The sequence below is a fragment of the Arvicanthis niloticus genome, chromosome 3 (assembly GCF_011762505.2).
Source record: "Arvicanthis niloticus isolate mArvNil1 chromosome 3, mArvNil1.pat.X, whole genome shotgun sequence".
Classification (NCBI taxonomy): Eukaryota; Metazoa; Chordata; class Mammalia; order Rodentia; family Muridae; genus Arvicanthis; species Arvicanthis niloticus.
The window spans coordinates 136,516,223-136,539,483 of record NC_047660.1 but is presented as its reverse complement, the minus strand read 5'-3'; the positions used below and the strand labels follow the sequence as shown (position 1 = coordinate 136,539,483).

Sequence of the window (23,261 nt, the reverse complement as noted above, 5' to 3'; positions counted from 1 at the left end):
ATGGAAAGAGGCAATTGTTGCCTAGTGGCTGTCTCACCACAACTGGAGTAACTCCAAGGATGCTCAATTTCTTCTTAGAATCCAAGACAGAAAGCTGTCAGGAGCAGACAGGTCTCTAATCAAAATGAACATTAATACAGAAATGTTTGTAATGTCAATTCTGTGGACTTCTGATGTTTTGAAAACCAACTATCCATGTAAGGTAATCTGGACTGTTGTCTGTTAAGTCCTCTCAGCTATTTCTAAATAATATATAGAAAACACCCTAGCAATAAACTCGAAGCCATGAATTGGCTATAGGCCCTTAACTCACAGGCTAGCCATCTCAAATTAGTTAAGAACGTTAAAGAAGGACTGGGTCTAAGCCTTGTATTCCTAAATGTATTATACAGGCACAATGCCTATGATAGTAACAATATTCATCTCACTTTTATATCAATAAGAAGCTCGTACCAATGGAAACCTTAAATTTGAAATCAAAGTAAATTTTGTACCATTTAAGAAATTATAACTTCATCTTGATATTAATTATACAGATTTCTACCACTAGGTTCTGGCTATGAAATAAATCCTAGCTAATCCTCCCTGTTCCAACAGAACCACTACTTTTCCATAGAAAGACAGCCCAATATTAACCACCTTAGTCCCCACGCCCAGGGCATAGGGGCACTGACTCTTCATTAACTTCTTCAAGCTAATTATGGGCGTTGAGATATTAGAAGAGGGGCAGGAGGAAGAGAAAATTGATAAGCCTCTGACGCTGTGTCTTCACTGCATCCAGATGAAATTCCAGGACATCAGAGGTTTGAGTAGGTTTGCTCAGCTTGCCTGATGAGTAGATACACCAAGGCTGTGTATTCTGCAATATACTATTCTCAAAACAAATTTTAGTATCAAGATAATTTTTTAAGAGGGCTGACATTTTATTAAAGATGTTGGTTCTAACACCTTTTTTTTCCTTCTTTTTTTTATTGGATATTATATTTACATTTCAAATTTTATCCCCTTACCCCATCCCCCCCCACCACCCAGGAGTTCCTTATCCCATCCCCCCTCCTCCTGCTTCTATAAGGGTGTGCCCTCCGTACCCCCCATTCCCACCTCCCCACCCTCAGATTCCCGCCCCCCACACTCAGTGTTCAGCCTTCATGGGACCAAAGATCTCCTCTCCCATCTATGCCCAACAAGGCCATCCTCCCCTATATATATAGCTGGAGTCATGTGTCCCTCCCTATGTGCTCCTAGGCTGGTGGTTTAGACCCTGGGGAGCTCTGGCTGGTTGGTATTGTTTCTCTCCTCACGGGACCACCAACCCTTCCAGCTCCTTCAGTCTTCTAACTTCTCCATTGGGAACCCTTGATCTGATCAATGGTTAGCTGTGAGTATCTGCCTCTGGAGGACCTCTAAGGAGACAGCCCTATCAGGCTCCTATCAGCATGCACTTCCTGTCATCCTTATCAGTGTCTATTTTTGGTGACTGCTCATGGGATGAATACCCAGGTGGAATGGTCTCCAGACAGCCTCCCCTTTAGTTTCTGACCCACACTTTGTCACCATATTTGCTCCCTTGGGTATTTTGTTACTCCTTCTAAGTAAGACCTAGGCATCCATACTTGTTCTTCCTTCTTCATGAGCTTCATGTGGTCTGTTAGTTGAATCTTTGTTGTTTCAAACTTTTGGGCTAATATCCACTCATCAGTGAGTAAATACCATGTGTGTTCTTTTGTGATTGGGTTACCTCACTCAGGATGATATTTTCTAGTTACATCCATTTACCTAAGAATTTCTCAAATTCATTATTTTTAATAGCTGAGCAATATTCCATTGTGTAAATGTACCACATTTTTTGTGTCCATTCTTCTGTTGAAGGGCATCTGGGTTCTTTCCAGCTTCTGGCTATTATAAATAAGGCTGCTATGAACATAGTGGAGCATATGTCCTTGTTATATGTTGGAGCATTTTCTGGGTATATGCCCACTCGTGGTATAGCTGGGTCCTCAGGTAGTGCTATGTCCAATTTTCTGAGGAACTGCCAGACTGATTTCCAGGGTGGTTGTACCAGCTAGCAACCCCACAAACAGTGGAGGAGTGTTCCTCTTTCTCCACATCCTCACCAGCATCTACTATCACCTGAGTTTTTGATCTTAGCCATTCTGACTGGTGTGAGGTGGTATCTCAGGGTTGTTTTGATTTGCATTTCCCTGATGACTAAGGATGTTGAGCATTTCTTAAGGTGCTTCTCGGCCATTCGAGTTTCCTCAGTTGAGAATTGTTTAGCTCTGTACCCCATTTTTAAAGATTTATTTATTTTACTTATATGAGTACACTGTAGCTGTCTTCAGACACACCAGAAGAGTGCATCAGTTCTCATGACAGATGGTTGTGAGCCACCATGTGGTTGCCGGGAATTGAACTCAGGACCTCTGGACGAGCAGTCAGTACTCTTAACCACTGAGCCATCTCTCCAGCCCCTGTACCCCATTTTTAAAATGGGGTTCTTTTGTTATCTGGAATCTGATTTCTTGAGTTCTTTGTATATATTCGATATTAGCCCTCTATTGGACGTAGGATTGGTAATGATCTTTTCCCAATTTGTTCGTTGCCGTTTTGTTTTATTGATAGCGTCCTTTGCCTTACAGAAGCCAAAAGCCCTGATCTTAATGCTATCATGTTCTAGGTGCTTTCATATGAAAATCAGAACATCGCCCCAGCAGTTGGTGGTAGTGACATGTGCCAGCTAAAACTCAAGCTTTCATTGGTGAAGCATCTTGCCTAGCATTATAGAGATTCTTAGTTTGCTAGAACTTTCTTAATAAAGTACTTGGGTTGCTTAAAAACAAGTTTGTTTTCTTTTTTCCCCTCACAGTTATGTAGACCAAGACAAGTTCTTGGTACATTTGGTTTCTTATCTTTTGGACTTGCAGATGGCCACTGTTTTTGTTCTTCCATGGCCTTTCCTTTACTTGTAGGCACCCTTTATGTTCCAACTGCCTCTTCTTATTAGGATAGCAATTATACTGGATTAGTGGCTACTCTGATAGTCTGTATGTATCTCTGGGGAGATTGGAATCACATCCATGGACTTAGACATATCTTCGTGTTTGTGATATATCACTGATCATGACTCTGTTAGACACAGAAATGGTTTTTGTTCAGTTCTGGTTCATGTGTCCTTAGGTCTCTAATGGCCTTATTGTTATGACAATCATTTTCTAAAAAATCACTTTGGGTACAGGCACATCCTAAAGTACTTATATGCAACACATGAATTTTGAATTCAACATGGATGCTGACCTGAATACATAGTAATTCCATGGACCAGATAAGATTTGAACTATCATCTATCTGCATGACCTCTAATCCAAATATTTTCCACAGGATGCAAAATGTCCTGGGGAGCATCAGACAGAGACTTGAGAGGTCATTTGAGCAACATTTATGAACGTCCACTATGTATTACAAAGTAAGGGGTGTAACAGTCATCAAGATAGATACCAATTTCAACAAGTTTATAGTCTACTGCTGGAAGTGATAAAAACTAAACAGGCAATTAAATTGCCTTCAGTAAAACACGCCTGTACTAAAATGCAAAGTCTATACCTTTACACATTGAGGAAATGCTAAAAGCATTTGTGAGACTTATACCAATTGGAAAATAAGCTGGCACCGAGACTGTAAACCAAATGCTTGGACATAGATAAGTCTTTGTTAAAACTTGATTTCTGATAAAACTTATGCTGTAAATGATTCTTTTCAGAAAGTATCTACTTCTATCCCTCCCTTTTTTCTTAGACAAGGCCTTGTGAGTCTTGCACTTGTGATATCCCCGCCTATCTCCCAGATATTTATGATACCACGTCTGGCTATTATTTCCTATCAATCTTTTTTTTTTTTTTTTTTTTTAAAGTGGGTTTGAATGTAATTACAATACTGTACATCAAAATCGAACAATTGTACACTAAATGGTTTGCACACATTAACTCTGCTCGATAAAAGATTGTTCTTTTGTACTGCTTACAGATGAGGGAGCAGAAATTCCGAAGATACGTAATCTCCATAGAGCTAACTCTGGTAACAAGGCAAAGGGCTGCATTAGATTTAGCATTAGATTTAGTATGAGTGTACCGTGTCATTTCCTGGCGCTACTCTGCCCAAAGTCATTTCTCACAAAGTTTCAAATTCAAAATTAAGCACTACGTTGTACTGCCACCTAGTTACTGCATGATATGCAAATATTTTCCTTAAAAAAGTCAAGATATTCATCTTTCTGTTCTTTTCTCGTCGAACCCAATACTTGGTACCAAATCGGCAAAGCTGGGGAGGCAATGGGGGGGACTGATAATGAAAATGCATAGAGGAGACTTTACTCCACTAAGAAAGCCAACGTGCAAATACCTTTTACGCCTACCAGCCAGTCGAACATTGGCACTGATTCAAAATTGAATCGCCTCACTACATGACTTCCGGAGTGCTCTGGCGTGGGATTTACGTCAAGGGACAACGCGGGAATCCCAACTCTTGCGTTCACTTGGAAGCCCAGAGGTTTCAGTTCGTGTGGTCAGCGGGAGAAATCAGTCGCTATAGGAGGAGGAAGGTTTGGCGTTAGCGTCACCCGTGCTGCTTATTAGTACTTTGAGGCGTGCCAACATTAGGGCTGAGGCGTTTCCGCCCCTGCCACCGCCGCCGTATTTAAATTCCGCCGTGTTTCCGGGCGACCAGGCCCGCCCCGGAAGTGCGTCAGCGCGGGGTTTCCCTGTCCAGCCCGTGTGACGGGCCTCTGGCTGGGAGCGGTGGGCTCTGCGGGAGTTGAGTGGCGCTGCGCGCTTGTGCCGGGAGCGTCCCCTATCCTAACGGGAAACCGAGGCCCCGGCGAGTCGGCTAAGAGCGCCTGCGCCATGGGAGTGCAGGGGCTGTGGAAGCTGCTGGAGTGCTCTGGCCGCCAGGTCAGCCCGGAGGCGCTGGAGGGCAAGGTGCTGGCCGTGGGTATCCTTAAAGGCGGCCTGCAGCGCTGGATGAGCGCCCGCTCGGTGGCTAGGCTTCGCCCGGAGCCGGTGCTGGGAGTCGCTAGGGTGTCTGCCTATCCAGCTTGCAGGCCTGCCCTCCTCATTCGGGCCCATGTTGTGTTGTCCCCTGTGTTTTAGTTCTCACAGCAGGGTAGCTACCGAGTTGTGGAGAATCAGGAGATTCAAATGGTAAAATTTGGTATAGCGTCAGGCTCTGTAGTACTACTGTAAGTCCGAGTGTGAGAGGTCAGCGTAGAGACAAAAAGGAAGAGAGTTCCGAACACCCCCCCCCCCTTTGAATAATTATCTCCTGTTTGTTGGAATAAGAAAATGAATATGGTGTATAGTGAATTAGTTTCCTCCAGCTTCTGTGATGGGTGTGTGACTTTTTAGTTTTGTGTCACTGGAGTTTTGTTTTGCTCCCATTTTGAAAATGTGATACCAATTCTGAAGTTTTGTTTTCATTTGTTCCACGACCCGTTTTACAGTGCCTCTTTTATCTTAGAAGGTACTATTACACCATTTTCCTAATGAAAACTAGAAATTCCTGTAAATAGTTGCCGAGCGTGTGTGCGTGCGTGTTTGTGCGTCTGTAGGAGGCAGCATGCCATGTCATTCTGTAAAGTAGAGCAAAGAGGCCACTCATGAGTCCGTTCTTCACTATGTGCCCAGCTTATAATTAATGGAGAACTTGCACTTTTGAAAAAAAATCACATTTTATGCCAAATACACCAATGATAAAAATTAAAAATTTGTCTTACAAGTCTTTTTTTTTTTTTTTTTTTTTTTTTTTTTTTTTGGTTTTTCGAGACAGGGTTTCTCTGTGTAGCCCTGGCTGTCCTGGAACTCACTCGGTAGACCAGGTAGACCAGGCTGGCCTCGAACTCAGAAATCCGCCTGCCTCTGCCTCCCAAGTGCTGGGATTAAAGGTGTGCGCCACCAACGCCTGGCGTCTTATAAGTCTTTACACAGGGTACCATAAGTTGGGTAATTCGAAGACCTTTGTAAACGCATCCCAGTGGGTTTTTTTTGGTGTCACTGCAGTGTAAGGATTTCTTAATTAGTGATGAAAAGAACAATTTTTAGTCAGGGGTTCTTAAATTATCATCAAAGGGTTTCAGTTTAGCAGTGGTAGAGTACTTTCTTAGTGTGTATGACATACCAGAGTTCCACACCCATCTTTGAGAAAAAGTATTGCTCAAGGATTTATGTTATTTTCTCTTCTAGCCCTTATAAAGAATTAGTAAGTTAAACATCCTGGCATTCAAGGATGTCAGAGGAAAAGTAAGCTATGCAGATTATCTAGAAATGGCCAAGTTCCATTTGGGGTGTGAAGTTATGTTTATGTGGTTCTTAAGCTTTTCTGAAATAATGGGTTGTTTAACTAAAGAAAATTGTGAAGTATTCTGCATACAGTCACATATGCATCACATATGTGATGTGGTTACTTCTGGAATCTATTTCAGTGTGATTTAGCGTTTATGAATATGGGATTTAATCTTTTCTCAGAAGCTGTAGGCCCTAGACTCATAGCAGAGATGTATGGTGTTTTTTTTTTTTTTTTTTTTTTTTTTTTTTTTCCCCTGAGACAGGGTTACTCTGTGTAGTCCTGGCTATCCTGGAACTCACTCTGTAGACCAGGCTGGCCTTGAACTCAGAAATCCACCTACCTCTGCCTGGGATTAAAGGCGTGTGCCACCACCGCCCAGCGACTCATAGCAGAGTTAAGAGGTAGCTTAACTCTGAAATTGCGTTTTCTCAATTCTAAAGTCAAAAGTGATTGATTGTATAGAACTGTCTAAAATGTATAACAGTGTAGCAAGCAGAAAGGGGCCAAGCAGGGGCAGTTGTCCAGAGCAGCACAGAGCTGAGACTGTGCTCAGATGGATCTAAGATGGATCCTGCTCTAAGATGGATCCTGGGCCTGATCACTCAAGTCTGAGACATGCCATTGCTCCTCTCTTAAAACTGCTCAGATGTGTGTATATTGTATATCACCGTCCATGCTCGTCTCCTCCCAACCCCCCACCTCCACCACATGGAACTTATGTAGAAGTAGCTCTGTCCTAGGCATTTGTATTTGCTGCTCCTTTTCTCCCCAGGCTTCTCCCTGAACCTCTCGTTCATTCCAGCCATTTTCTTGACATGGACCTTCTGTAACCAGAGTGCTAAACTCATAATCACTCTCCTGCCCTATTATTTCTTGGCACTTAATGTGTCAATTCTTTTAGAATATGTGCATCTCAGAAATAGGGGTGCATTTGTCTTGTTCACAAATACATTGTTTAATGCATCTCCATAGGGTCTTGGATTTACTTTTACATGGGAGCTCTTTAGTTTATAGGGATGGACACACACACACACACACACACACACACACACACAGAGTCAACTTGCATGAGAGTCATATAGAGTCAATTGAGAAAATACCTTTGTAAGATCAAGCAAGACTAGGGCATTTTCTTAATTAGTGATTGATGGGAGAGGGCCCAGCCAGTTGTGGTGGTACCACCCCTGGGCTTATGTCCTGGGTTCTATAAGCAGGCAGGTTGAGTAAGCCGTGAGGAGCAAGCCACTAAACAGCTGCTGCACCCAAGTTTCTGCTCTGTGTGAGTCACTGCCTTGATTTCCCCCAGTGATGGACTGTGATGTGAATTTGTGAACCAAATAAACTCCCCAAGTTGCTTTTGGTCATGTTGTTTTATCATAGCAAGTAGAAACCCCAAGATATTGCCTTAGAACACAAATTACACTAGCGACTTTTGCAGTAGTAAATGATTGACAGTGTACATTAATTTTTAAAAGTCCAATTTTTTAAAAAAAATACATACTGTCTGCAATATGTTAGGCCTTATTGGGGGGTTGTATTGCAAACAGAAGTGGTTTAGACAAACAAGGTTGCCCACAGGCTTGGTGCTTCCCCTACTGGAAGGTATATGCTATAAGGGTACATACTTCTGTTCAGTGATAGATGCTCATATTTCTGCCAAATAATAATACACATCATAGAAGTGTATATCTGGAAGTGTTAATTGAGGCCAGGAAAGTGTACATAGTTTGAGACTCAGTAGGACAGAGTGAAGTTGGTATGGGAGAAGCCCTTGGTGGCAGGAAAGAGTTGAGTGGTTTCTAATAGGAATGTAGTAGCTTAAAATATGACAATAGATATGGGCACAGGCCAGATCATTTATAGATTTTATTGGTCGTGAAGGATTTGTATATGGTATCTTAAAGCCAATGGGAAACATCAAAAGGCTCTTGTTAAAAGATTTAATTGGCAGGGCTGGAGAGATGGCTCAGTGGTTAACAGCACTAACTGCTCTTCCAGAGGTTTTGAATTCCATTCTCAGCAACCACATAGTGGCTCACAACCATTTGTAATGGGATCTGATGCCTTCCTCTGGTGTGTCCGAAGACAGCTACAGTGTACTCATATAAATATATTTTTTTAAAAAGAATTTTTTTTTTGGCAAACCTCACTGTACTTCCAGGTGTGGCAAACCCGCGGCCTACAGGCCACGTGTACCTATAATAGCTAATAAGTGTAACCAAACAAAATCTTTAAATTGCTTAAAACATTTTGAAAAAATTTTTTGCTATAACTTTGTTTTTGATAGCTTGATTGTCCAGGTCTTAGGCATGAACTTTGTTGATAATAATATAGTGCTGCAATATTTAAGGTTGGATGTGCCTGCAAGGTAGAACTGCTCTCATACTGGTTGGATGAGGATACAAGAACTGATACCCAGAACTCAAGCCCATGTGAAACAGCGATTCACTGAGGTGGGACAGGAACAGCTTAATGGAGGAAGGCATAGAGTTTGAAATTGAATTTGAAATGTCTTCAAGCAGTCAAGTAGATGTTAGCCAGGTTATCTAGGACAGAGCACAGCTCTAGACCTGGAGACACATGTGCAAGGTGTGGCAGGTGGTTTGAGGAAACGTCTACAAGTGGTGCAGACTGGATGGAAGAAGTGGGCCTAGGAAGGACTGTGGCAGGCAAGTTCTCTTACGGTGAGTTACAGGAGCTGGCAAAGAGGAAATTCATGCTTAGGAATAAATGTGAAGTATATTAAGGGGGGAGCGCATCTTTAAGGAAGGTTGAGAAAGAAAAAACTGCAAGAAAATATAATGATTCATTTTAGCAGAGGTAACTACCCTTAATATGGCTGGTGTCTGGCCAAGTTTTCTGCATTTGACATGCTAATTGGCTTATAGAGAGAAGTACATTGTTTAAGTTTATAACTATTAATTTTTCTCTAGTAATATTTCGTAACTGTTTTTAATCATACATGTTTCTGAACCTTTTTCTAAGATCATATTATCCTAGGAACTCAGCATATTGGAGTTTAAAGCACAGATCCATGAAAAAAACTTTTAAATCATTTTATATTTTCATTATAATTTTTGAAAATTATTAGAAATCTTATTGTAAATCTATGATGATTTCTTGAGGATAAAAGTATGGAAATGGAATTGTTTGGTAAAGCAGAATACAATTTTTAACTTTTTTTTGCTATGACTTTTTAAGTCTGTTTTCTAGAAACTTGTGACAGTTTCCTAAATTCTTTATAGAACATTGGGTTTGTGTTGAGGCCCTCTCCACTCCGCACTTGGCGGCCACTCTATCCTGGCCCAAGCTGCCGCTCCGGTCCGAGGGTCAGGGTTCAGCAAGAGAGAGAGTAAGGATGAACTTGAAGAATGGAGACCAGACAGAGTGTGATTCAATCCTGTTTATTCTTCAGTCTCTCTTCCTAGTCCAAGTCCCAAGTCTTGAGTTCCTAGTTCCTAGTTGTACTCCCTGAAGTGTCTTCTTCCGAGTGTCTAATGTCTACTCCTACTCCTAGTGTCTGAATCTCTGTTACTCCAAATTGTTCTCTAAGTTGTTCTCTCTAGAGCCAAGTGTCTTCTACCTAATGTCAAGTAATCTGTTGCTTTCTCTGTCTGCCTCTAGCCTTTTATATGTCTCATTTCTAAGCCACGACTTCAGGTCACGCCTTTAATCATGCCCTCAGGTCTTGTCTCTAAATCTGATCTATACACTTCTTAAGTTACACACCTTTAATCTCACACACCTTTAATCTCACACACCCAAGGTATCTAAACCAGGATTATCGGAGTGTGCTCAGCTGTTGTAGGCTATTGTAATCCAAGTCTCATGTCAGGGTATATGGCTCAAGATGGCTGCAAAGCTGATAGCCGCTTTCTGCTAAAAGTCGGCACCCAACAGATTTGAGAATTGCTCTTTCTATCTCTTTGAAGAATTGAGTTGGAATTTTGATGGGGATTGTATTGAATCTGTAGATTGCTTTCAGTAAGATGGCCATTTTTACTATATTAATCTTGCCAATCCATGATCATAGGAGATCTTTCCATCTTCTAAGATCTTCTTCAGTTTCTTTCTTCAGAGACTTGAAGTTCTTGTAATACAGATCTTTCACTTGCTTGGTTAGAGTCATGCCAAGAAATTTTAAATTATTTGTGACTATTGTGAAGGGTATTGTTTCCCTAATTTTTTTTCTCAGCCCTTTTATCTTTTGAGTAGTAGAAGGCTACTGATTTGTTAGTTAATTTTATATCCTGCCACTTTGCTGAAGTTGTTTATCAGCTGTAGGGGCTCTCTGGTAGACTTTTTGGGGTCACTTATGTATACTATCATATCATCTGCAAATAGTGATATCTTGACTTCCTCCCTCCCTACCGATTTGTATCCCTTTGATTTCCTTTTGCTGTCTAATTGCTCTGGCTAGAACTTAGAGTACTATATTGAATAGATAGAGACTGGGCAGCCTTGTCCCCTGATTTTAATGGGATTGCTTCGAGTTTCTCTCCATTTAGTTTGATGTTGGTTATTGGTTTGCTGTATATTACTTCTATTATATTTATGTATGGATCTTGAATTCCTGATCTCTCAAATACTTTTAACATGAAGGGGTGTTGTACTTTGTCAGAGGCTTTTTCAGTATCTAATGAGATGATCATGTGTTTTTTTTTCTTTGAGTTTGTTTATATAGTGGATTACATTGATGGATTTCCATATATTAAACCATCCCTGCATTCCTGGGATGAAGCCTACTTGATTGTGGTGGATGACCATTTTGATGTGTTTTTGGATTCAGTTTTCAAGAATTTTATTGAGTATTTTTCTATTCATATTCATAAGGAATATTGGTCTGAAGTTCTCTTTCTCTGTTGGGTCTTTTTGTTGCTTAGGTATCAGTGTAACTGTGGCTTCATAGAAAGAATTGGGTAGTGTTCCTTTTGTTTCTATTTTTGTGGAATAGTTTGAAGAGTATTAGTATTAGATCTTCTTTGAAGGTCTGATATAATTCTGCACTAAAACCATCTGGCTCTGGGCTTTTTTTGGTTGGGAGACTTCTAATGACCACTTCTATTTCTTTTGGGGGTTATGGGACTGTTTAGATGGTTTATCTGATCCTGATTTAACTTTGGTACCTGCTATCTGTTTAGAAAATTATCTATTTCATGTAGATTTTCCAATTTTGTTGAATATACTTTTGTAGTAGGATCTGATTAGTTTTTGCTTCTGTTGTTATGTCTCCCTTTTCATTACTGATTTTGTTAATTTGGATTCTGTCTCTGTGACCTCTAGTTAGTTTTATCTATCTTGTTGATTTTATCAAAGAACCAGCTCCTGGTTTTGTTGATTTTTTTGTATAGTTCTCTTTGTTTCTACTTGGTTGATTTCAGCCCTGAGTTTGATTATTTCCTGCCATCTAATCCTCTTAGACGTATTTGCTTCTTTTTGTTCTAGAGCTTTCATGTGTGCTGTCAAGCTGCTAGTGTATGCTCTCTCCAGTTTTTTTATGGAGACACTTAGAGCTATGAGTTTTTCTCTTAGCACTGCTTTTATTGTGTCCTGTAAGTTTGGGTATGTTGTGCCATCATTTTTATTCAATTTTAAAAAGTCTTTTGTTTCTTTGTTTCTTTCCTGTCCAAATTATCATTGAGTAGATAGTTGTTCAGCTTCCATGTTCATATGGGCTTTTTGTTGTTTTTGTTTTTATTGATGATCAGACTTAGTCCGTGGTGGTCCAGTAGAATACATGGGATTAATTCAATATTGTATTTCTTGAGGTTTGTTTTGTGTTCGATTATATATGGTTGATATTTGAGAAGGTACCATGAGAACCTGAGAAGATTCTTTTGTTTTAGGGTAAAATGTTCAGTCAGTTAAATCCATTTGGTTCATAACTTCTTTTTGTTTCATTGTGTCTCTGTTTAGTTTTGTTTCCATGATCTGTCCATTGGTGAGAGTGGGTTATTGAAATCTGCTATTATTGTGTGAGGTGCAGTGTGTGCTTTGAGCTTCAGTAGCGTTTCTTTTACAGATATGGGTGCCCTTGCATTTGGGGCACAGATGTTCAGAATTGAGAGTTTATCTTTGTAGATTTGTCCTTTGATGAGTATGCAGTTTCCTTTGTCATTTTTTTTGATAACTTTTGGTTGAAAGTCTATTTTATTCGATATTAGAATGGCTATTCCAGCTTGTTTCTTGGGACCATTTGCTTGAATTTTATTTTATTTTATTTTTTTGTCACTGAGGTGTGTTTCCTGTGTGCAACAAAATGCTGGGCCCTGTTTATGTATCCAGTCTGTTAGCCTATGTCTTTTTATTGGGGTATTGAGTCCATTGATTTTAAGAGATATTAGGGACCAACGATTGTTGGTTCCTGTTATTTTTGTTGTTAAAGGTGGAATTATGTTTGTGTGTTTCTCTGCTTTTGGATTTGTTGTGAAAAGATTAATTTCTTTCTTTTACTTGAGAGTAGTTTCCCTCTTTGTATTGGGCATTTCCTTCTATTAATCCTCTGTAGGGCTGGATTAGTGGAAAGATACTGTTTAAATTTGGTTTTATCTTGGAATATCTTAGTTTCTTCACCTATGGTAATTGAGAATTTTTCTGAGTATAATAGCCTGGGCTGCCATTTTTGTTCTTTTAGGGTCTGCATGACATCTGTCCAAGATCCTTTGGCTTTTAGAGTCTCTGTTGAGACGTCTGGTGTAATTCTGATACGTCTGCCTTTAGATGTTACTTCACCTTTTCCCCAGTAGCTTTCAATATCCTTTTCTTGTTGTTGTTCTGTGCATTTTGTATTTTAATTATTAATGTGACGGGAGGAATTTCTTTTCTGGTCCAATCTCTTTGGTATTCTGTAGGCTTCATCTCTTTAGGTTTCTTCTATTATTTTATAATAATAATATGTTATATTATTATTATAAATAATATAATTTATAATATAATTTATAATATAATTTTATTTGAGTTGGAATCTTCACTCTCTTCTATACCTGTTATTCTTAGGTTTGGTCTTTTCATTGTGTTCTGCATTTCTTGAATGTTTTGAGTTAGAAACTTTTTGCTTTTTGTATTTACCTTGACTGTTGTGTCAATCTTTTCTATGGAGACTGAAGTGGGTTCTGATGTTACCAAGTAGCATTGGTTTCTGTTGCTTATGTTCATGTGCTTGCCTCTTGCCATCTGGTTATCCCTGGTGTTAATGAGACTTGCTGTCTCTGACTGAAGCCTGTTATTCCTGTGAGCTTGTGATCCTATGAGCCTGTTATCCTTGATGTGTCAGAACCCCTGGGGGGAGCTGCACCTGGGGTATTGGAGGAGTGGGTTGGGATCCAGAGCAGAGGCTCTGTTCCTGGCACACGTGCACACCACAGAGAGGGTGGATCTCTGGCTGGGCTAGTATCTGTATCCTGGGGCCCCGGGGGTTCCGGTTACGCTGGGTATTGGGGGGACTTGGGGTCTCACCTGTGATCTTCTATGTGTCAGAATACCTGGGGAGTCAAGCTGCAATTGGAGTGAGGTCTGAGTGGGTTGGGATCCAGAGTAGAGGCTCTGATCCTGGCACAGGTGCAAACCGGAAGGAGCCATTAGACTTTTCAAGGCATGCTTCTGCCTATGATTTTAAGGTTTAGTATGTGGAAAGTAGTAGGGAGCCTGAGAAGTTAGCGGACTTTGGGTAGATTCTATTATGGTCGGGTGTCTTTGAATTTCAGAGAAATGATGATGTGTTTAATGCTCTCTGTTTGGCGGTATCATATCTTGAATATTTTGAAGATTTGAGGATGAAGCTAAAAATTGCAAACTGTTTTCCTTTACCGGTTCTCCCAGATATTAGCATTTGGCTAAACCAAGCACTTAAAGGAGTCCGAGATAGCCATGGGAATGTGATAGAAAATGCCCATCTTCTCACATTATTCCACCGGCTCTGCAAACTCTTGTTTTTTCGTATCCGCCCTATCTTTGTCTTTGATGGTGATGCTCCTCTGCTCAAGAAGCAGACCTTGGTAAGTATCATGTGATGGGTTCTCTCTTCAGACACCATTAGCAGTTTTTAAAATACTAAATTCAGTTACCACATTTCCCCCTTCTCTTTCCTTCCTCCAAACCTTTTCATATATCCCTCCCCAATCTCTTTCAAAATCATGCCATCTTTCTCCCCTAATTGTTATTGTGTGCATAAAGATATATGCATCTATTCTAACTATTTGTGTAAGTCTGCCTGCATGGACTTTTTGTTTCTTTTGTGGGAGTGGAGAGTTCAAGAAAGGGTTTCTGTCTAGCCCTGGCTGTCCTAGAAGTCATTGTGTAGAGTATCCTGGCCTCCAACTCAGAGATCCACCTGCCTTTGCCTTCTGCATGCTGGAATCAAAGGTGCGGCCGTCAACCTCCCAGCTTGTATGTTTTCTTTTATTTTTAAAATTATTTTATTTATTTACATCCAAATGTTGCCCCCCTTCCCAGTCTCCCCTCCAAGAATTCTTCACATTGTAGCTTGTATGTTTTCAATGTTTTGATATGTAACCAATTTAAATTGTTTTTAAAAATTTATCTTTAACAGTTTTCTTTCTTTCTTTTCTTTTTTTTTTTTTCTTTTCTTTTTTTGAGACAGGGCCTGTAACTCCCTATAAAATCAGGCTGGCTCTAAACTCTCAGAGATCTACTTTTCTCTGCCTCTTGAGTGCTGGTATTAAAGCCTAGCACCACCATGCCAGGCTTATAACACTTTTTCTTTTAAAAACTTTTATGAGAGTCTGTTATATATGTAGTGGTCAAATTTACCTATTAACTGAAATTACTAGAATTCTGAAAGTGGTTTCTTTAGAGCGTCTGTTTCGGTGGTCCACGGTTTGTTGAGCTGGGCTGCTGTTGCTCTCTGTGGAGCCCCTACTTAAAAAATACTGTTCTGAGGATGGGTTTGAGTGTCCTTAGTGACAGGGAAACAAATCAAGTAGAACAACAACAGAACTGCAGTGGCACAGGCAAAGTGGTCTACTCAGCTGCAGATATGGCATGATATATGTATATATGTATATGTAATATTTAGGCAAGTGCTGTGTGCCCTGTGCAGCACAGAATCTGGATATGATTACTGACAGCAGTGAGAAGGAATCACTAGAACAACTGTTGCCCCCAATTTCAGATGATAAATTGTTAGCAGACCATCACCAGACTTGAGATCCCCCACATGCTTCATTTTCACAGGCAAAGAGAAGGCAGAAGAAGGATTCTGCATCCACTGACTCGAGAAAAACCACAGAGAAGCTTCTGAAAACTTTTCTGAAGAGACAGGCTCTGAAAACTGCCTTCAGAAGCACAAGGCAAGAGGCAGACCACAGCAGCTGCAGACACTCACTGGACTGTGCCGTTCTCTTGTCTCATTTAACAATAGGAAGGAGTGAGCAGATAGATAGCGTTGGACTTGGGGATGCGGAATTGTTGCTAATGAGAAAGAAACACGGTTTTACTGCTTCCTCCTTTAATTAACTAGTTTACTGATTTATAAGGTTTTTAAGAGTTGTGGGGAATGGAACACAGGACTTACATGTGCAGTGCAGGTGCTCTCCTATGGAGTTCACTGCAACCCAACTTGACTTTGATAGAGCCCCTCCTGACTGTAGCTGGGGCTGCGGCCAAGGCAGTAAGCAGCCTTAGTGAGTTTCCCTTTCCTTCCACTTGGTTGTTAGTTGTGACAGCAATAGCGTAGGGGAGACCCAGGCTGGGATGGGAAAGCCAGACAAGGAAAAGCCAGCCACCGTCCTTGAGCAGGGTCTGAATAACCAGTGGGCGAAGAGGATTGACTCAAGATGCATTTCAGAGGAGTCTGTTGACCTTATGTGTGCTTTCCAGAAATGAAGCGCTGCCCAGTCTTACTCAGGTTCAAAGAGAGGATGACATCTATGTTTTGCCACCTTTACAAGAGGAAGAAAAACATAGGTAAATGTTTAACTACCAGGGAATATCACTTTAGGGGCTGGGGAAATGGCTCAGTTAGTAAAAGACTTGACACACGAGTATGAGGACCCAAATTCTATGCCTAGCACCCACATAAAAAGCTGGGCATAGTGGCATCAAATGCCTATAATCTCAGATTGGGCTATCTCTAGGGCTTCCTTGACTCTAGGGGTTATCTTTATCTACACTGAGATTATCATTTGCTATCTCTGTCTTCTAGGATCTCTGTCCGTCCATGTAGAGTGTGTTAAGTTCCTATTTTTTAAAAATTATATATTTAAACTAACATATAAAGTATCGGGTTTCAATATGAAACCTTTTTAGATACTTTTGGTTATCCCAACTGTATCCTGACCTCTCCCCTTACTCTGCCCCTACACATGCTTAAACCGTTAACTCTCAGTATCCCCCACCCTTCGTCCTGGACTTACAGAATCTTGTTCTCATGCTGATTCTGCCTGCTTCTTAGCTTCCTTAAATCTCTCTCACTGCATAGGTAGATTACCACGTGCAGTGACCTTGTTGCTAGATACATGGACACTCAGCACTTCTCAGTGTACTTGGCTTCTGTGCCCATGTGGCTACCATGCCATGCTGACCTGCACCCTGGCACCTTCCTAGTTGTTCCTTTACAGTTTTTCCATGAGTCTCTGCTGGCCGTTAGTCCTCAAGGTGTCTGTTTGAAGTGTTGGTGGATGAGAAGTCTGGACAGTTTTTCTTTGACCTTAGCCTCTCAGTCTCTTCGCAGGTGCTCCCTGGCAACAAAACAGCGTTTGTAGTGGCCCTCTTCGTTCCCTGCATTGCTGTCCTCACTCTCTCCTCTCAGGCATCTCAGTAGTGCTAAAATTTATTTCTGTTTCATCCTTGAAAAATTTCTGTTTCAAATCTTTGCCTCAGCTCCCCACCTCCCAGCACAGTGTGCTTTGTCCTCTACAATTTTGATATTGTGATTTTTTTCTTACAAAACTTAATACTATTTTTTTCTGGATACTTTGTTTTGTTTGTTTTTGTTTTTTTGAGCAGGATTTCTCAGTGTAATCAGCTCTGGCTGTCCTGGACTCCCTTGTAGACAAGGCTGCCCTTCAATGTGCAGAGATCCATCTGCTTCTGCCTCCCAAGTGCTAGAATTATAGGCATGGCCATCATGCCTGACTTTTTTTTTTCCCCTGCATTTTTAAAAACAACAAATACTCAATATATGTCCTAGACTGGCCTTGAATTTGCTGTATGGTCCAGGCAGGCCATAAGTTTATAACCCTCCTGCTGTGTAGCCTGTCAGTGCTGGGGTTACAAACCCGTATTACCATGCAGGCCTAGTTTGTCGTTTCTTCAGGATAGACTTTCAGACCTTTAGTCATTCTTCTTCAGCCTCATCCCCTGGTCTCCTCACTGTCGTGGGACAGGTTTCTCTCTCCTTGTTTCCAGATACTGTAGAACTCGGCTCATGTACTTAGAGCACTTCTTTGCATCCTTGATTCCTCTTATGTCCTACATTTTGGACTTTTGTTTATTCAGTGCAGATCCACCAAGGTAATTGTAGGAGATTTTGGGAAGCTTCCATGACTGTCTGTATTAGTCACTTTTATATTTCTGTGAAAAAGCACCACGACCAAGGCAGCTGATAAAAGTGTTTAGTTGGGTATATTGTTCCAAAGGGTTATTAGAGCCTGTTATGACAGAATGAAGGCATCAGGAACAGGTGAGAACTCACACCTGGAAGCTTAGTGGAAGCCCTAGAACTGGGGATGCTGGGGACTTGAGGTCTCAGACCCTAACCCCTGTAACCTGCCTCCTTTAACAAGGCCACACCTCCTAATCCGTCATAAATAGTTTCATTAACTAGGTACCAAGTGTTCAAATGTGTGAGCCTGTGGGGGTTAATCCCACTTAAGCGGCCATGCCGTCCAAAGCTTTTTAGATGATTTACTCCTTAACTTCCCTTCAGCATCCTCCTCTTCCTCGTGGGTGGAGTTTGGAGTTCATATTGCAGTTGCTTACTTGCACGTGTCCCTCACCAGATGTAGTCACAGTCCTCTCATCCTATGTACTCTTGTAGACCTTGAGCTCAGGAAATATGTTTTTAAGTTTTTGTTAAAAATTATAGATGTTAAAATTATATTCTTGACTTACAGTTCAGAAGAGGAAGATGAAAAGCAATGGCAAACAAGAATGGACCAAAAGCAAGCTTTGCAGGTACTCACATAGCATGGGAATCCACAATGGGGGTTGTTATTTGAAATAATGAAAACGAGTAATCCTTATGAGGTATGGTTGATGAAAGTTCCCAATGAAAAGTAAAGATAGCTGCCTCTTTAACTCTGTGTTTCTGATTGCACATATGTATATGATGTATGTATGTGAATATGTAAAATCCACACTTTCCCATGCATTTCATGCACTTGTATATTGGATTTGGCATTATGTACTTCTTTCCTCCCCCCCCCCCCTTTTTTTTTTAAATGAGTATTTTGAGACAGGGTTTCTTTTATATTTTTGGTTGTGAGTCTAGCCTTTAATGGCTGAGCGATCTCTCCAGCCCGAGACAGGGTTTCTTATGTAGAACAGGCTGACCTTGAACTCAGAGTTCAGCCTGATTCTGCTGCTTCCCATGTGCTAGGGGTATAGTTGCACAGCACCATGTCCGGCCTCATTATGTATTCCTGTATATCCAAAGTAAACTCTTTTTTTTCAAAACAACTGACCTTTAAAGAAGTAAATATGCTTCTTGAGAATATAAGAATACTTTCTTGGGGCCAAGAATATGTAACTTGGTGATAGAGTGCTCACTTTACATGTATGACATCCTAGATTCTATCCCCAGTGCCACAAGTAAATGTGAAAGCAACAGTCTTTATATTTAAAAATGACTTGTAATTTTTTGGCATATTTAAGACCATCCCCTATACAAGATATATATGGATGTTTACATTTGTACATGTTTATACCTGTGCATATGTTCTAATTACCTTTTGCAAGTACAACTTAGTGGCCATTTTTACCATCCTTTGCCATACTTCTTAGGGTTGATAAGCCCAGGGCGTGGGGTGGGTGCTTGTCTCTCAAAGTCTGCCATGTCGAAACTTTCAGAATGTAGCTGGGACTGAAGTCACTTCATGGCCTTTCTCACGAGCTACATGACGCCTGGTTGGCTCTGGCTATCAGTGAAACTGACTGCTACAGCTTTATGTAGCCTCCATGTGGTCTGTGTTATTTACTAGCATGGGGGCTGTTCTAAGGGGAAGCATCCGAAAGGAGGTCCTAGGCAAGAACTGTGTTGTGTAGGCTTAGATTTTTCAAACTTACTTTAATAAGGGTTCTTAAATGTTTCAACCTCCCTTCTAGTCCACTGACCAAAAAGTAGGGGAGAAATATTGTTAATAGGACAATGGGGATGTGAAACCATTCAGAAGTAGGTCTTTGGGGAGATTCCAAACATGAATCAGTAGCAGCAGTCCTGTCAAATTGGCAAACACCAATCATGAACCAGTAGTAGCTGCTTGATCCAGAAGAAACTGCAAGGCTCTGCTGAATTGTCTGGAAGGGACTAGAAGTAGCCGAAATACCATGAGACGTTATTTGGTGCATTTCTCTCTATGAAGTCATGACAAGAAAAGATCAGCAAAGACCAGCAAAGTGTTGCAAGGCTGAACCAACGCAAGAACATCCATTCACTGTCTGTGAGGTTATATTTATATTCTTTCTAAACGGCACATACTCTCTCAAGTTCCAGCAAAGCGTCATATTCACACTCATGTGTCTGCTTCAGCAAAATATCTTGTCATGTGTTTACTTCAGCAAAATACAAGACAACTTCCAGAAAAACACCACATGTCCTCAGCAAACCATCAAATGTCCTCTTACATGACAGCTTCCAGAAAAAATATCACATGACACACAACTGAGTTGTTAGAGAAACCAGAAATTTCCACTTTAGTGTTGCTTTGCTTTGGAAGTTGTATCCTTTCCACCACGGTTGAGATTTGGTCTTTTTCTGTACTAAATACTGGTTGTTTCCAGAGACCACAGGTAAGCCAAGGTAATGCTATGTGATGTTGCCTGCCCAGTCATCCCTGGCTGGGCAGAAGAGACATAGGCTTGGGGTTGGAGGAGAACCATGAGGAGAAAGAAGAAGGTGGAGAGCAATAAGACGCCAGGGTTTAGGAGTCAAGAAAACATGGCCATGAGGGCTGGCCAATTGGAGTTAAGAGCAGCCCCGATGAAACAGTAATTAATAACTTGGGGTTACTGATAGGAGATAGATTTTAGTAGCATAGAGGATAGATATCTTTCCAACATTAGTGCTAATAAAGGCTTATTACAAATTTAAAGGCCATGTGTGTGTTTTATTTGAGAAGTGAATAATCAAAGACATGGTAGAAGCCTCTAATTGAGATTAGATATTTTCAACAACACACCACGTTCTGGGCTACGTGTTTCCTGGGCAGCGCCTACAAGGGGAGAACGTGAAGAAGAGTCAACGACTGCTCATGCGGCAAAGCCACCATCACACATAGTACCGAGTGCCACCTTTAAACCTGGTGTCACACAGACTGCTGCTTTGGTTTTCTGTTTGAGACAGGGTCTTGTTAGTAGCCTAGGCTCATCTACAACTTGTAATCCTCCTGCCTCAGTCTCTGAAAAGCTGAAATTATAGTATAAAGCACAACTACTCCTGGTTCTTGAACACGGTTTTGGTTTGTTTTTTCTTAGATTTACTTTTTTCTTTTTTAAATGTGTGTGGGTGTTTTACCTCCATGTATGTCTGCACCACATACATGCAGAGTCTGTGGAGGTCAGAAGAGGATATCAGATCCCAGGGAACAGACATTTGTGAGCCAGCGTGTGGGCTGCTGGGAATCGAGCCTGGATGCGTCGGAAGAACTGCTAGCGCTTTTCATTGAGCCATGTCTCTAGCCTCCATGCACAAGTTTTTTGAACGAACATTTTTCTCGAGCATATTAAAGTAGTAGAAACATTCTTTGACTCCCAATGTCTTATGATTTTGGTATGTCTGGTAGTAGACTTTTCAGCTAAACCTGTGCATCAAGTGTTAGTAAGCAGTGTTTGTTAGGACAGAGGATCTCGTGGTCAGGACTTCAGTGTTCACAGGCTGTGTGATTTAAACAAATTCTTTAGGATATTTTCTTAAAAAATATAAAACTAATGTGAGCATAAAAACGGCTCATATCCACAAGTCTTGTCCTTATCTCATGGCACACTTGTTCTTCCTCAGCTTAGGGTCCCCATCCACTTCAGGTTCTTGGTGTTTTTCAAATCCCTGCCCAGAATGTCTTTCTAGTGGCATTTTCTCCGTCTAACCCATAAGACTTATTTCCTTTTTCTTTCCTTGATTACTCTTATCCAACCAACCTGTTGGCTGTTTTAACAATTATTTTGCTTATTTATTTACTTGCTGGTATGCCTTGCTCTACTCCTAAGATCAGGGCACTTACATACATAATCACACAGCACCCCAAGTCTTAGAAAAGCACTTACATGCATAATCACACAGCACCCCAAGTCTTAGAAAAGCACTTACATAATCACACAGCACCCCAAGTCTTAGAAAAGCACTTACATGCATAATCACACAGCACCCCAAGTCTTAGAAAAGCACTTACATAATCACACAGCACCCCAAGTCTTAGAAAAGCACTTACATCATAATCACACAGCACCCCAAGTCTTAGACAAGCACTTACATGCATAATCACACAGCACCCCAGGTCTTAGAAAAGGGTCTGGGTGGTGTTCAAGTGCCAGGTAAGTGGTTTGCTTTGGTGTGAATGAACAAATCAAGGGATTTATCGCTCATCTGCTTCTTCACTGTGATGCCTGTTGCAGAACATAGGCTTCTGTGTGTGGCTTGTGTAGGGCTGTATCTATCATATAAACACACTGAGTGTTTGTAGCATTGACTAGACCTAAATGGGTGCGTATATACATTTAATGATGTTAACGCTTTACTCTTTATAGGAAGAGTTCTTTCATAATCCCCATGCCATAGACATCGACTCTGAGGACTTCAGCAGCCTGCCTCCTGAAGTAAAGCATGAGATCTTGACTGACATGAAAGAGTTTACCAAGCGAAGACGAACATTGTTTGAAGCGATGCCAGAGGTAAAACACACAGCAGAGCACAGTAGCACGCCAGTGCTTAAGAATTGGAGCAAAGCTTCTCATAAGGGAGAGAATATTGGGAAGTGCTTGTCTATGCATTTACTATAATCCACAAGCAGTCAAAGAAGTCTTGGGTACTCTGCATCCAAGACTAGGCCTTTCTGCTGTGTGTCCTCAGCACTCTGTAACAGTTCTGTAGTGCTCAGCACGCCCAGAGCACGCCTGTCCTGATAATGGCTACACTCTCAGCAGGTAACTCGGGGTCTCACATAGTGAGTGCCCAGCACTGTATGGTTCTCAGTCGTTCATAAAGTTACGTCACACCACAACATACGTTATGTACAAAAATAACTGTAACATGGAACATACTTCCAAATTGAAATTCCAGATACAGGATTGTGTGTGGTCATCTCTTTCTTTGTGAGGAATAGAAACAGAATGGCATAGATGTGGTGACTTCAAAGTCACAGGAAGCTGCGGCGGGCGTGGTGTGCATGGTTGTGTTGCTGTTGATTACTTGGTTATGCTGCCATTGGGTGCTTGGTATGAGTTCCTGATGCATGAGTTCCCTTCCCTTCCTTTTGTCATCACCTGCTATTTCCAGCAGTTCTCCAACACTGAGGTAGGATGCAAACTTAGCAATTTATGTAGTTGCTTGGTTTTTGTTTTTGTTCTTTTACCTTGCTGTAGACTTTAGGATACTTTTTACTTTGGTGTCAGAAAGATGAAAAAGATGCCTATATCACTCGTTTTTGGTTTTCTATGTAGTTAAGATAAAAATAATAAGTTGCATGGAAATGATGTTATTAGGTTTTTGGGTACAAGAAATTTATTTTTATTTCAGGAGAAAACAATCTAGGCTCCAG

General features: G+C 41.0%; 1 protein-coding gene across 1 annotated transcript in view; it reads left to right on the top strand.

Moving 5' to 3' along the window:
- Positions 1 to 4,750: 4,750 nt before the first annotated feature.
- The window catches only part of Ercc5 (ERCC excision repair 5, endonuclease), a 42,478-nt gene continuing 23,967 nt past the window's right edge, over positions 4,751 to 23,261 (top strand). Inside the window, exons 1-6 of the mRNA XM_076931956.1 lie at positions 4,751 to 4,983; positions 14,152 to 14,327; positions 15,526 to 15,641; positions 16,171 to 16,257; positions 18,408 to 18,468; positions 22,252 to 22,395. Of these exons, the coding sequence (XP_076788071.1) occupies positions 4,896 to 4,983; positions 14,152 to 14,327; positions 15,526 to 15,641; positions 16,171 to 16,257; positions 18,408 to 18,468; positions 22,252 to 22,395 (672 nt within the window). The 5' untranslated portion in view covers positions 4,751 to 4,895. The remainder of the gene's footprint in view (positions 4,984 to 14,151; positions 14,328 to 15,525; positions 15,642 to 16,170; positions 16,258 to 18,407; positions 18,469 to 22,251; positions 22,396 to 23,261) is intronic.